Source organism: Salarias fasciatus, unplaced genomic scaffold (assembly GCF_902148845.1).
Source record: "Salarias fasciatus unplaced genomic scaffold, fSalaFa1.1, whole genome shotgun sequence".
Taxonomy (NCBI): Eukaryota; Metazoa; Chordata; class Actinopteri; order Blenniiformes; family Blenniidae; genus Salarias; species Salarias fasciatus.
The window spans coordinates 21,767-35,433 of NW_021941289.1; the positions used below are offsets into that span (position 1 = coordinate 21,767).

Genomic DNA, 13,667 nt, shown 5'->3' on the forward strand with positions numbered 1-13,667 from the left:
TTTGGACCTGTTGACAACCCAACAGCGGTCAAAACAACCCATGTGCTGAGTTTAAAAATCTATGTTAGTCTGATGGACTCTAACCCAACACATGAGTTGCAATAAATAACTCCAGACGCATCAGAATAGCCCAAATTGGGTTATCGATTTCATAACCCAGCGACTGGATTAACAAAGTAACCCAACATTTTTTAGTGTGTGCTATTTAAATCCTCCTGTTGGTGTGTGTGGTCTCACTCTTGCTGTTATTGGTAGCTACTCAGCCACAAAATTCACACAAAACGTGCAGCGAAACGTTTTTGAGGGAGCGTGCCGTTCAGCACTTTTGAGTAAATCATTAAGTTATTGCTGAAATTCAAGTTATTTGGAGGGGACTTACTGAATTTCCATTCCTTTTCGAACTTTAAAAAATAACTGGTAACACTTTACTTGAAGCACCCGGTACAACACATTATAAGTACTTGTAAATACTCATAAATGATCACAATGCTTTATAACCCACTATACAGCATAGGGTCAGGGTCAGGGTTAGCTTTAGGGTCAGGGTTAGGGTCAGGGTCAGGGTCAGGGTTCGGTCCTGCTGTTATAAAGCATTGTGATCATTTATGAGTGTTTATAACTGTAGTTATACGGTGCTATAATGTACTTATAACGTGTTATACAGGGGGGCTTCAGGTAAAGTGTTACCAAAGGTTCTCCTGGTGGACTGTGGAGTAATCAGATTACAGTAACGCGTTACTGCCCATCACTGCATTTCACCACATGAACAGTCTGATCAGATGGTTCACAGTGGATCATGTTTGGTTCATCCTATTGAAAGGTGCATTCTGGGAATTGATCCCTGGAAACAGCATGTCGGATTGTTTCCTACAGTCGCAGCTTCGTGCTCAGGTCTGTGGCGTCAGGTGACTAAACGCCGTGGCGTGGCGGCCGACTCGTCTGCCTGTTGGAGGAAGTGGAGGGAAGCACGACGAGCATCATTTCATAATGTGACGTGAAGCGTCCGTCCTGTCCAGAGCTCTTCCAGGTGTGTGTGAAGCTCTCACCAGCACCTGCTCGGCTTTCCCCTGCAGCGCCGAGGCGCTCCTCGATCCCCGGCGGTAAACACGGCGCCGTGCGCACTGTGCACGGCGCCGTGCGCACTGTGCACGGCCAACAAACCAGAGCCTTTCAGAGCAGCCCAGACAGGACTTGATAGATTAATCAAACAGGCCATCAGCAGTAACCCTGCCTTTAAACCTGGCCTGTCTTCACTTCAGCAAGGTGAGAGGCCAGCCCGGACCCACACTGCCCCCTGCTGGACACCTGGCGCCGCAGCAGCACGCTCAGGACCAGCAGCATCAGATGGAGACACAGTTCAGAAGCAGGAGCAGGAGATTTCTCTGAAGCCACATCGATCAGCTCTCTGAACTCTGGATGTATTTTATTACTTAAAACGTCTAAAACTGTTGAAACAAACATGAAAACAGTGAAAACGGTGGAACAGCAGCCGCAGTTTGTGGAGAGAAAACAGAATTGTAACCTTCAGGTTTTTGTTTTTGAAGTTTTAAAGTTCCAGGTGGTATTGATGACGCCTGTTTGAACCTTCTGCATTCATCGATCAGGAACTGGAAACAAGAAGACCGATCATTATGTTCAAAAACACATGTTAAAAACACTTTGACAACAGAAACACTCCAAATCAATGTGACGGCAAATACAACAGCTGAGCATTTGGATGTTCCAGAATGAAACCATTAAAGTCTTCGTTCAGCTCAGATCCTGAAACCTTCAGCAGTTCCTCTCTGACTCAAGGTCGTTACCAACCCACCAGAAAGAGAGAGGACACACACCTCCTCTCAGCAAATAAAATCTCTTTTCAGTCTGTGTGTGTGTGTGTGTGTGTGTGTGTGTGTGTGTGTGTGTGTGTGTGTGTGTGTGTGTGTGTGTGTGTGTGAGTCGGTTTCCTCCTGCCTCCTCAATAATGCATCAGATCGTCCAATCAGATAAACCCAGGATTCCACGCCGCGCTGAATACCAACCACGCCCTGAGTGACGGTGTGAAGGTGGAGCTGTGGATAACACCACCTGCAGGAGGAGGAGGAGGAAGAGGAGGAGGAGGAGGAGGAGGAGGAAGAGGAGGAGGAAGAGGAAGAGGAGGAGGAGGAGGAGGAGGAAGAGGAGGAGGAGGATGAGGAGGAAGAGGAGGAGGAGGAGGAGGAGGAGGAGGAGGAGGAGGAGGCCTGCTGCAGCCTACTGAGCTGCTGCTGAAAGGAGAGAGAGACAGGAAGAGAAGGAAAAGCAGAGTGTAGAGGAGGGAGAGAGCAGAGACTGAGCTGCTCCACCTGAACAGCGAATGAAGCTGAGGATCCAGGTGTCAAATTACAAAGCAGAGCAGTCTAACAGCCCGCAAGAGAAGAGGACCGAGTCCACACAGATCCTGGTTGGAGGATGACAATCACAAAATCAAATAATGTAGCAATAGAATATATATGTCTACAATTAATTTAATTTAGAATTAAATGCTTAAATGTGTCATTAAATATATCATTAATTCATTAGAAAAAAAAATCATTTTATGTGCAAAACACATTCATTTGATCTGTTAAACCTCGAGTCAAGACGGTGGATAACAGTGGACTGACGCAGAACTCGTGAACACACTCCGAGACACTGGGTGGCGCTGTTCTCAACACTGTGAGTGAGGGACGCAAAAGCGCCCATCAGATAAAGCCTCATCCTGAATTTATCAGCATTTATCATGTTCAGCAGGAGTGTGTGAGAACACAGAGCTGCTCCAGTCCCACAGAAAAACATCCACCACCGCTGGATTCAACGTTTGATGTTCCCACAAATACAATCATGAGAAAAACACAACAGCAGAGTTTTAATCAGAACTAGAGAAAGGTTTAGGAGCTGCAGAACAGTCGGACCGGTTGTAGTGACCTGTTGTTTCCCATATCAGGGAGTGTTTTACAGCGTCTACGGACATGAGTGGTGGAAGAAAAACGTTTGTGGTGTTGGGACTCCGTCCATGAGGCGACGTGGAGCCGGGTGGAGGCGTTGTGGAGCCGCACGGCATTCTGGGTAGCCACACTGAGCCTCTGGAGGGGCAGGAGGAGCTTGTCAGAGGGGCTAATGAAGACAAAGGCAGGGTGTGTGCAGGAGAGGCCCGGTGTGGAGGGGCTTAATGCCCCCTAATGGAAACCTCACTGTCCTTGGAAAACACACACACACACACACACACACACACACACACACACACACACACACACACACACAGCTTCAGATACAGTTTACTGCATGTATAATTCACAAAGACGTTCACGGGCGCTTTAGCCTTTATGTCTCGGGGTGTTAACAAGGCTCATTGCCCTCACTGTGAAACGTCTTCTGGACTCGAACCGCGGAGCAGAGACAGGAGCAGTAAACACCAACACTTCCTCTCTCTCTCCACAGCTTCTGTGACTCCTTCAAACTGAGGTAATGCTAATAAAACACATCAAACCAGCGATAAAGCCCCGTTTTACCGTCACACATTAACACCGAGAGCAGACAACAGGACCAAGCAGCTTTATCAAGTCATCCATGCAGCTCCGCTCCGCTGTGAGGGTGTGTGTGTGTGTGTGTGTGTGTGTGTGTGTGTGTGTGTGTGTGTGTGTGTGTGTGTGTGTGTGTGTGTGTGTGTGAACGCGTCACTCTGACATGTCAGAGTGACGCTGCTGAGGAAAAACACCAAACAGCCGGTCCAGTCGCCGGCTGCAGCGCCATGCATCATTCAGCTGGGATGTACAGAAAGCAGCTGCGCGCACACACACACACACACACACACACACACACACACACACACACACACACGTTTCATCCCTCCGGTCGTCCCACAGTGATGGAGGACTGACTGTAAAGACTCCACACCATTAGCTTCATTGATACCTGCTGACAGTGTGTGTGTGTGTGTGTGTGTGTGTGTGTGTGTGTGTGTGTGTGTGTGTGTGTGTGTGTGTGTGTGTGAGGTGACAGTATGAGCTGAGTGTCACAACAGCATTAGAAAGATGTTGCTAAGAAGCATGAAGCACTGAAAGCTGACAGGCCTGCATCACTTAGCCCTCCACCCCCCCCCCCCCCCCCACACCCCACACACACACACACACACACACACACACACACAGGCCTGTCAGAGCGAACACACCCCTCCACCACTCCTCCACCCCTCCCCTACATGCTCCATCAGGTAGCTCCAGCTGAGAATCTGAGGTTGATCTGAGGTTGACCGGACGGTGAGCAGTGTTCACTGACTCTGCAGAGATCAGCATGAAGCGTTCAGTACGTCTGACTCCCAGCTTCCCCTGATCAGAGAGCGGCTGGTTTAACACACACACACACACACACACACACACACACACACACACACACACACACACACACGCACACACGCACGCACGCACGCACGCACGCACACACAATATAATACAACACGCACAACATAATAATACCAATTAGAAACATTCATAAACACTCATCCTGTGACGTACACGTTTACACTGAACTGGAACTTTCACTCTGAAGTTATTTTGTTCTCATTTACTCAAGAAACACATGAAGATCTAATCTCTGAAAAACTAAACTAAAATGTACTTTTATATATATATATATATATATATATATATATATATATATATATATATATATATATATATATATATATATATATATATATATACATATGTATATATCACTACAAAATATCCCAATACATAAAAATACTCCTGCAGTCCTGCAGTTTCTCCCTCAGTTTGACTCAGTCTTTTTCGAGTAAATGTTCAGTTTCTCCAGGTTTGGTTCTCTTTGTTTGTAAAGCTAAAATTGGTCAAAATTCTGCTTTTAAGCACATCCAGGTAGAACATGCAAACCTCAGAGTGAAGCTGAGTCCAGAGCTCCACAGTCTGGATGGGATCCGACTCACAGCCTGTTTAGTAGCTGTAGTTGTGCTGCTACACCGCCCTCTGCTGGTGGGAACAGGGCAATACTCTACAGGACAGCACAGGGAAGACCTGGGCCAGCGGCCCAGCACGTGAAAGAAAGATTTTATCTGCGTATTTATTAATATGCCATGCTATATGTATGTCCTTGTATAATAATGCGGGGAAATTCACTCAGTTGTCCAAACGCCTGCCTCTGTAGAAATTATAGCACTGCGGGCGCATGGGAGACCCATCCAAAATGGCGGCGGGCCATGTTTGATGCTCTGACCTCATCGCCCCCTGGTGGTCAGAATCAGCCGCTGCAAGGGAAGGATTGTAAAGTTGTTGTAGTTCTTACATGTGTCCACAAGAGGGCGTAAAAAACATGGAGCAGCGTTTCTTTACAATGTAACGTGCAATGATTCTGTAAATGAAAATCAGTTTCTCCTCCAGCAGGATCCTCCGCGGCCACACGGGGGCGCTGACAGCTACCTGTCAAATATGCTGCCAGGATCTGTTTTTCTCCATATATTCACATAGGAGTCATTTTATTGAAACACGCTCAGATCATCAACTAACACAAGAGATCTGGAAATAGTTTCAGAGCCGTCTTTGACCCAGAAAAAATCTGGACAATTGAGACACTTACAGACCAAAAGATGACGAAAACTTAAACAGTTAAACAATAAAAAAAAAAGAGAAAAAAAGAGAGAAAAATTTAGGCCATCCTGATTAATAATAATGAGAATGTATTGAATAAATCTCCACTTTCGGCGCTGCGCTGTGACAGCAGGAGGTTCAGGATACCTCAGTTTAACATGGAATCCAAAGGGAGATGTTTCCCGGCTGAAAAAAAAAAAAATCACCTCTGACATGCATGTTTACATCTTTTTATATTCTAAACATTTATATTTGTATTTTAAATAAGGTTATTGGTGCCAGTAATTCTCCTCTATGTCGTCTGGATGTCAGAAAAGAGAAAAGAAAGTCCTGCAATCAGTAGAAAGTCACTGCGACACACACTTCACTGGAAATAAACCCAATACACACACACACACACACACACACACACACACACACACACACACACACACACACACACACACACACACACACACACACACACAAGATATTCGTCTTGTTCATTTGTATTTATCCTGTCAAACATCATCCATTGGAGAAGAGGTCAGAGGTCGTGGATCCTCTGGGCTTCAGACGGCGTGTCGACATATTTACAGCCATAAAGATTAAATCCAGCCGGATTTCTTTCCCTTCTCAGCAGACGGATTATGAAAATGATGCTTTAATCTGCAGCGCTCTGGTCGTCTCTCCACTAATTCTACGTTGGTGTTTAATGGCGGCTGCTTCTCTGGTTGTTTTCTGGATTTTCTGGATTTTAAGTCACACTAGGTTTAGTCTGTTCACACACACAACTCTGTGTTTCCTCTGAAAAATGTTTTTGGATTTAGGAAACAGAAAAAAGAGCACCTGTTCCTCTAAAATGTTTTATAAGGTCGTTTCATTCTGATCTTTTATCTTCCAGACTATAGACCATTCTTTATTTATTTGATTGGCGAGTCTTCAGACTTACACAACACACAGCCTTTGTCACCACTAGATGTCACTGCATCCAGAGAGTCCAGAGAGAGAACTCTAAGCACCTTTTTTAATCCAAGTATCTCCAGAAATAAAACCCACGCTATAGAATTGATAGTGGAATGGACTAGAAGCCGGATTGGAGCCCAGAGAGAGCAGCAGGAACAGGACCAGCGTAGGCGACAGCAGCTGCAGAACATCTGGACGGTCCTCTAACGCAGAACTTCCTCACTTTTAACTTTTCAAAAGAAATCCTGCTGAATACAGAAGAGTCCAGGTCGAAGGGTTTCGGGTCTGAGGGACTGAACGTGATACTGGAAGCCGATCTGTTAAAGGTCCGCCCTGAGGACTGAGTCTGACCGATGAACTCAACCTCTGCTCCACCGCTCTCTGCCTGCCGCCATTTTCAGGCCCTTCGTGACCCTCTGAGGACGCTGAGGACGTCCTGGCCGGGTGTCACACAGCACAGGTATTTTTAACTGCTCGTGTTGTGTGTGAGCGTATTTAGGTTACGTGTGTGTGTTCCTACAAGGTCACACACACAAGGTGGTTGGAGTTATTCACTAGAGCTTCTACAGGTGGAGTGGTGTAGGTCTGCAGGTGTAGGTCTGCAGGTGTAGGTCTACAGGTGTAGGTCAGCAGGTGTAGCCATGCAGGTCTGGCAGGTCATGTTTACCCCTTGACATCGAGTCATGTCTCACTTCAGGGCCCACTTAGGATTTAAAAACCACAGAAAACTTTCAATTTAACACACACAGAGACACACACACACACACACACACACACACACACATACACACGCATGCAGGCAGGCCTGGTCTAACAGGCTTGCTGGCATGCTGCGATCAGTACTTATCCGTCAATAGTCTCATTCCCTGTAAAAGTCAGCTGGGGAGAGAAAGATGGGAGAGGTTTTAATCCTGACCTTAAGCTCCAGCAGAAATAGCAGAGAGAGTGGAGCGCTGCAGATTAGGCCTCAGGATTAACTCTCTATTCGCCTTCTAAGAGCATCCGCCGCTGGATGAGCGGGGCGGGAAGCGGGACCTGGCTGTTCTCAACAGCTGCAGAGATCACAGCGTTTCACAGAGGAAGCCTGATCCGCCGCAGATCCTCCTCCAAGTGATGGAGGAGGAGGGTGGAGGGATGAGGCCGGCCGTGCAGCTGCAGTGGCACAGTCCAACTCTCCTGCTGTTAGAAACACTTCAGTAATCTGCAGTGAGTGGGATGGATGAGGCGGAGATTAACGTTCCAGTCAGAGATACACGTCTCCAGTGGCCTTAATGTATGGAGGTTACAACCAGTTCTGTCTGGTTTCGCTGGTCGTGGAGTTGTTTCACTCTGCAAATTCTTCTGCTTGAGTGAATTAGCTGAATATTTCCAACACAACAGGTTGAACATCTTCTAAAGGAGCTTTGAGTTAAGATTTCTCCCCATACGGGCAGGTTGCTGTTGAGGTGAATGTTGATTTAACACCTTCTCTGTCTGTCCTTGATGACTGCAGCACGAGCTGCAGGCTGCACCGAGGCAACCTGCTCATTAAACACTCACTATGTACCACCTGTCGTCACTTGCCAGTGTGTGTGTGTGTGTGTGTGTGTGTGTGTGTGTGTGTGTGTGTGTGCATTTTTCTATCCTTGTGGGGACCAAATGTCCCCATAAGGATAGGAAAACCTGCACGATGTGCCTTGTGGGACCTTCTTCCGGTCCTAATGAGGGGAAACAGAGTTCTCTTGACCATGTTGACCATGACTGAAAAAAGTCAAAGGTCAAAAACATTTCTTTAGGGTTCGGCTGTGTTGTGGTCTGGGTTAGGGTTAGGGTTAGGGTAAGGGTCAGGGGCTCGTAGATGCATTATATCAGTGAGTGTCCTCACAAGGATAGAAATACAAACCTGTGTGTGTGTGTGTGTGTGTGTGTGTGTGTGTGTGTTTGGTATTACTGGTTAATGTAAGCTGTTCAGATGACTTTAAATTTATCATTTGTTTGGTGAGTTTTCGTGTTTTCGCCTTTTGACTGTTTCTTCAATGGAGACTTTTTGACCCTGCCGGCTTTCCGTCGCCGAGTCTCCGCCCCCTCGGCGGTATAAAAGGCGGCTGCGCAGCCTCAGTCGGTCTTCTCCCGCTCGAACCGGAGTCAGAACCAGCAGCCGAAGCACCGGAGCTCATCTTGAAGGTAACGGCGCCGCGGAGCTCCGCCGCCCGGCAGCCGGGCACCGCGTGAGGCTTTGGGAGGTGTTTCACTCCGACGCTCCGTCAGGCTGCGGCCGCTCCCTGAGGGGGAGCGCTTGTTTTGTTGTTCCGTGTGAAGCTTTTGCGTTAATAAAGTGCTGAACTTGAGGATACTGTTGTCGGTTCCGGTGAGTTCTGACAGCAGTGTTGATAAAACACCGGGCGGAGCAGCCGTTTTCCCGCCCCTCTGAGCGGACCCGGCGCGTTGAAGCGAGCGCCTCTGGAACAAAAGAGGACCATGTGGAGGAGGGGTGTGAAGGCCTCGGGCCTCCCGGTGGAGCTCCGGCCGCGCCCCGTTCACACCCCCGGCTAGTGAACGGGTGGGCCGGCCGGGCGGGGCGGACCGTGCAGCCTGACGGCCGCCGGCCGGAGGAACCGCCCCGCGCGGCAGATTAAACCAGCGGCTGTCAGAGGGCCGCGAGCCCCTCTGCGTGGCTACGCGGCACTGCGGCACGAGACGCAGACGCCCAGCGCTGTGATTGGTCCGTTCTACTTCTCCGTGGGCCATCAAAGCCCCACGTGTGACCCGGATGAGTGTGTAGTAAATGTGCGTTTTGCAGGAGAAGTGGCTGGATTGAGGAGTGAACGGCACACACGCCACCGTGGTGCTTCCCATGATGCTTTGCTCCCCGTGCAGGAAGCAGGCTGGTAGCTAGTCTGCTGACTTCACCTAATCTTGGTGTAAATCTGGAGCCGTGAACTGTCAGAGCTGCTGAAAGCGTTTATTTATAGAGTGTTTTGTGCAGACTGGGTGGAGATTATTGGATCATCATCTCATACACGGTCTGGATGTGTTCATCAGCACGGAGGATGCAGTTTTCATCAGAATTTGAGTTCGAGGTTCAAATATGAGCATGAAGAAAATATGTAAATAAGCCACTGTGGAGTGATTCCGGTGGGTTGGTGGCGTGCACGCCGTGCACGCCGTGCATGTGACTTGTATGACCTGTGAGTGCCTTGCATAAGGACGGCTCTGCCAGTGGCAGGCGGGTTATTCTGGCGCTCTGAGATGTGCTGCGGTGACCTGAGCTGCTGCTGCTGCTCGTAAAGAGAGGGTTTATCTTCACGGACCGTTGGCCCTCATTGTGTTTGTTCACGCAGCGTGAACACATGAATGTCCTGAAGATGATGTAACATGGTCACATGTCCCTGGACCTCCACACATTCAGTGTCATTTTATACATCAAACTTTATTCTGCTGATGTTCTCCTGATGTGATTTCACAGGTCTGTCAGCTGTTTGTTTAAATCTTAATGAATCACTTCAGTGAGTGAGGACACATTAATGATCACATGAATGGAACACAAACCAGAGACCGTCCTCAAGCTTTTCCCCACCTCGTCCTGATGTGGCGCTCTCTGAGCTCCGGCGCTGAAGTGTTTGGGTCAGTCTGAATGTTTCTGACCCTGTTTGGCCGTGCTGAGCCCTGACGGCGGAGCTGATTGGTCGGTTCTAACGCTGCTCCACAGACCTGATTTTGGCTCTTGTGGTGAAATGATGTGACTTTGAGAGTAAACGGTGATCTGAGTTGACGTGGTGGACTCTGGAGTGGGCGGGGCTTCAGCTTAAGCCCCCCAGAGCTCAGGGTCCTCACTCCTCTAGAGGGGCGGAGCTTCAGCTTTAATCACTCTCCCCGGAGGGGGCGGGGCTTCGGCTCAGGTAGTCTGTCGCAGCTTCAGATCCGCTCTGGCTCCGGCCGCTCGCTCAGCGCCCTGTGTGCGATGGGCTCGGCGCCCTCGGCTGGCAGCGGTAGTGGCCCCCGCCCCAGCCCCGCGGGGTGAGTGGGATCCCCCCCCCCCCGCCTCCACCCGCCCCCTGCTGCAGGCTGACCGTCTCCTCTGTTTCAGGACCATGGCCGAACAGAAGGAGCGCACCTTCATCGCCGTGAAGCCGGACGGCGTGCAGAGGGGCCTGATCGGCGACATCATCAAGAGGTTCGAGCAGAAGGGCTTCAAGCTGGTGGGCATGAAGATGATCCAGGTGAGTCTGGCCCGCCGCGCCGCGCCACGCCGGCCTAATGCGCTCAGCGGAGGTCTTAACGCCGCTATTCCTGACCGCGCTGCGGCTGATTAGCTCGGAGTGGGCTCTCCTGATCCTCCACTCGACACGGAGCTTCCTGCTGCATCGTGGGAGGAACGGCGCTCTGGGTTACCGACAGGAAGTGGATTAAATCCGGGAGGGAAGTGTGGTTTGTAGGGCAGCAGGAAATCAGAGCCAGGGTGTATTTTTACTCGGTGCTGAAACGCTGCAGCAGGAGGAATCGGGGCGGTGAAGGGAAGACGGCAGTGGGTGGGACAGTCGGGGTTAAAGGTCATTAGTCATGGTTAATGTGGTGTTAGGACATGTGACGGTGTGTAGCGTTGATTCTGATGGTGTCCTTGTCTCCAGGCGTCTCGGGACCTCCTGTCCGATCACTACGTGGACCTGAAGGACCGGCCCTTCTTCCCCACGCTCATCGATTACATGAGCTCTGGTCCTGTGGTGGCCATGGTGAGAGCCGGAACCTGAACCGGACCGGGACCTGACCCGCGGTCCTGCTGGCGGCGCCCGGCCTCACCCGCTGCCCTGCTGTGTTTCAGGTGTGGGAGGGGAAAGGCGTGGTGAAGACGGGCCGCGTGATGCTGGGTGCCACCAACCCGGCCGACTCCAGCCCCGGGACCATCCGAGGAGACTTCTGCATCGACGTGAGCAAGTGAGTACCCCCCTCCCCCCCTTCCCCCCCGCCCTCCGAGGCGTCTGGCTGACGCTCCGCTCTGCCCTCAGGAACATCATCCACGGCAGCGACTCGGTGGACAGCGCCAAGACGGAGATCTCCCTGTGGTTCAAGGACGACGAGCTGGTCAGCTACACCAGCTGTGCCTTCAGCTGGCTGTACTGAGCCCCCCCCCCCCCCCATCCTCATACTGTAGACCCCCCCATTCCTCTACAGACATTCCACCCTGTCATTCCTCAACCTGACGTCACTTTGGTTTGAATAAAGTCCAACAACACCTCGGTCCGCTGTCAGTCTGTCTCTGTGGGGGGGCCGGGGGGTCAGAGCAGGGGAGGGAAGCCTCCTGACCAGTTAAGTACTCAAGCTCCAGTAGAGTAGGGGTGTTCAGCCTGTGGCTCTTCAGTCTCTGTAGCGGCTCCATAAAGTGTGAATAAACATTGGAGAACTTCTACTAATGAACTGTCACTCTTGGTTGAAAAGGGATTTAAAAAAAAAAAGAGGTACTCAACAAAACTAAACCACAAAAAATGGGGGACAAATTTATATAGTGGCTTGGGAAAAATAAAACAATTTCTCAAAAAAGAAATGCAGACAAAACCACTTTGAGGTGAAAGTTAAAACGGCTAAAATCTGAGAATTGGCTCCAAAAACATGCTTGAAAAGAACAAAAACTATTAAAATCGGGGACGGGGAACACGTGAGATTGTCCACTATCATGAACTAAAAGTTAAAATCTTAAATACATCTTCAGATGTTTTTATCTGTGCATCAAAACTATACATGAGCCTTCCTGAGCTGCATTGGCCTTCTACATTCACTGCATGGGCTCCTGTGGTCCCTGCGCCCCCTGGTGGGCACAGGGAAGAACTGCGGCCAGGAGACTGAGGGGTCAACATGGCCCAACGTCTTAGACAATCCTCCACGGCTGCATTTAACACCTGGAAGGTTTGAAAGATGGAACGAGCAGTCGTAGTCATAAGCCTTTTTTTATTCAGTGTAAAAGATTTTACAAAAAAAAAAGAGCAGATAAACTTTCACAGCCATGCGGAAAAAAACAAAACAAACCCAAACCAGTTCTGTAAACAAAGAAGCCGTCATTACACCCAGAATGAAGATCCAAAGAGTCTGGCTTTATTTACAAAGTCTATCAAAGCTTGATCACAGCACAAAGTTACACTATCAAAAGGATGTACAAACTCTCATCTACTGTACCTGGAGGGTCCCAGTTAATAGACTTTATTCTTCTTTTAGTTTATTTGTATCCAAAAATAAAACCCTCTCATTTTCAGACAATAGTAATCCAATACATTAAGTCATTTTATCAAATATATATATAGTAGCACCACGATATAATGATTTGATATAGAAGGAGGGGGAGGGAGGAGGGGGCTGTCACATACAAAAGACCCGTGTTAGTATCAAAGGGAAACCAACGAAATCAAAGACTAAATACCCAGCATGCTCCTCGGCCCCCCAGTGCCAAGGCGAAACCCGACTGTCAGCTACCAGTTCAGAAGAGTTAAAGTAACCAATTCAACGCTTCCGGTTTGGTTAGTTAGTTCAGCCACTTTCTTTTTTTGTGCTTTTAACTCCAAAACCAGCAGAACTGCAGTTAGCATTAGCATTAGCATTAGCGTTAGCTCAGTTTGACGTCCTCACTGCCAAATTCACTGATTTCAACCGGGACTGGATCAAAGTGGACCGAGTCCAACGAGGGGTCTGATTCGTCTTGGCACAGACGTTCTGCCGCTCGGCGCCGCTCAGCAGGACGGACACGCCTCCCCGGGCGGCGGTCCTGACGGGCGGCGGCGGCGGAGGAGGAGGAGGGGAACACAGCCACTCAACGACCGACGACCTTTACAGCAACGACAGAAAGCTCAGCACGACACCGGCACAAAGTCTGACATGCAACGAGCTGATCAGTGCACCCCCCCACCCCACCCCACCCTGACTCCGCCTCCCACGGCGGTGGGCGGAGCCTCCAGGCCACACCTCCCACTGAGAGCGCTGATTGTGCATTAATCTAGAGGCTAGCAGCAGTCAGTCCATAACAGTCTGGTTGTACTAAGATAATATCGCAGTTTGGTAGTTGTTGATGCTTCCTCTGACCTTTGACCTCTGAGAGGGCCCGGGCTGATTGTGACGCCGTGTCTTTTATTGCTCGTCTCAGCTTTTCGCTTGGGATCGACA

General features: G+C 49.5%; 1 protein-coding gene across 1 annotated transcript; it reads left to right on the plus strand.

Annotated features, from left to right (window-relative positions):
* Positions 1-8,611: 8,611 nt before the first annotated feature.
* Positions 8,612-11,759, plus strand: LOC115384724 (nucleoside diphosphate kinase A2-like). Its single transcript, XM_030086969.1, has 5 exons — positions 8,612-8,708; positions 10,612-10,744; positions 11,153-11,254; positions 11,344-11,456; positions 11,528-11,759. Exons 2-5 carry the CDS (start codon positions 10,616-10,618, stop codon positions 11,640-11,642), a joined length of 459 nt encoding a protein of 152 aa, XP_029942829.1. The 5' UTR covers positions 8,612-8,708; positions 10,612-10,615; the 3' UTR covers positions 11,643-11,759.
* The last annotated feature ends 1,908 nt before the right edge of the window (positions 11,760-13,667 follow it).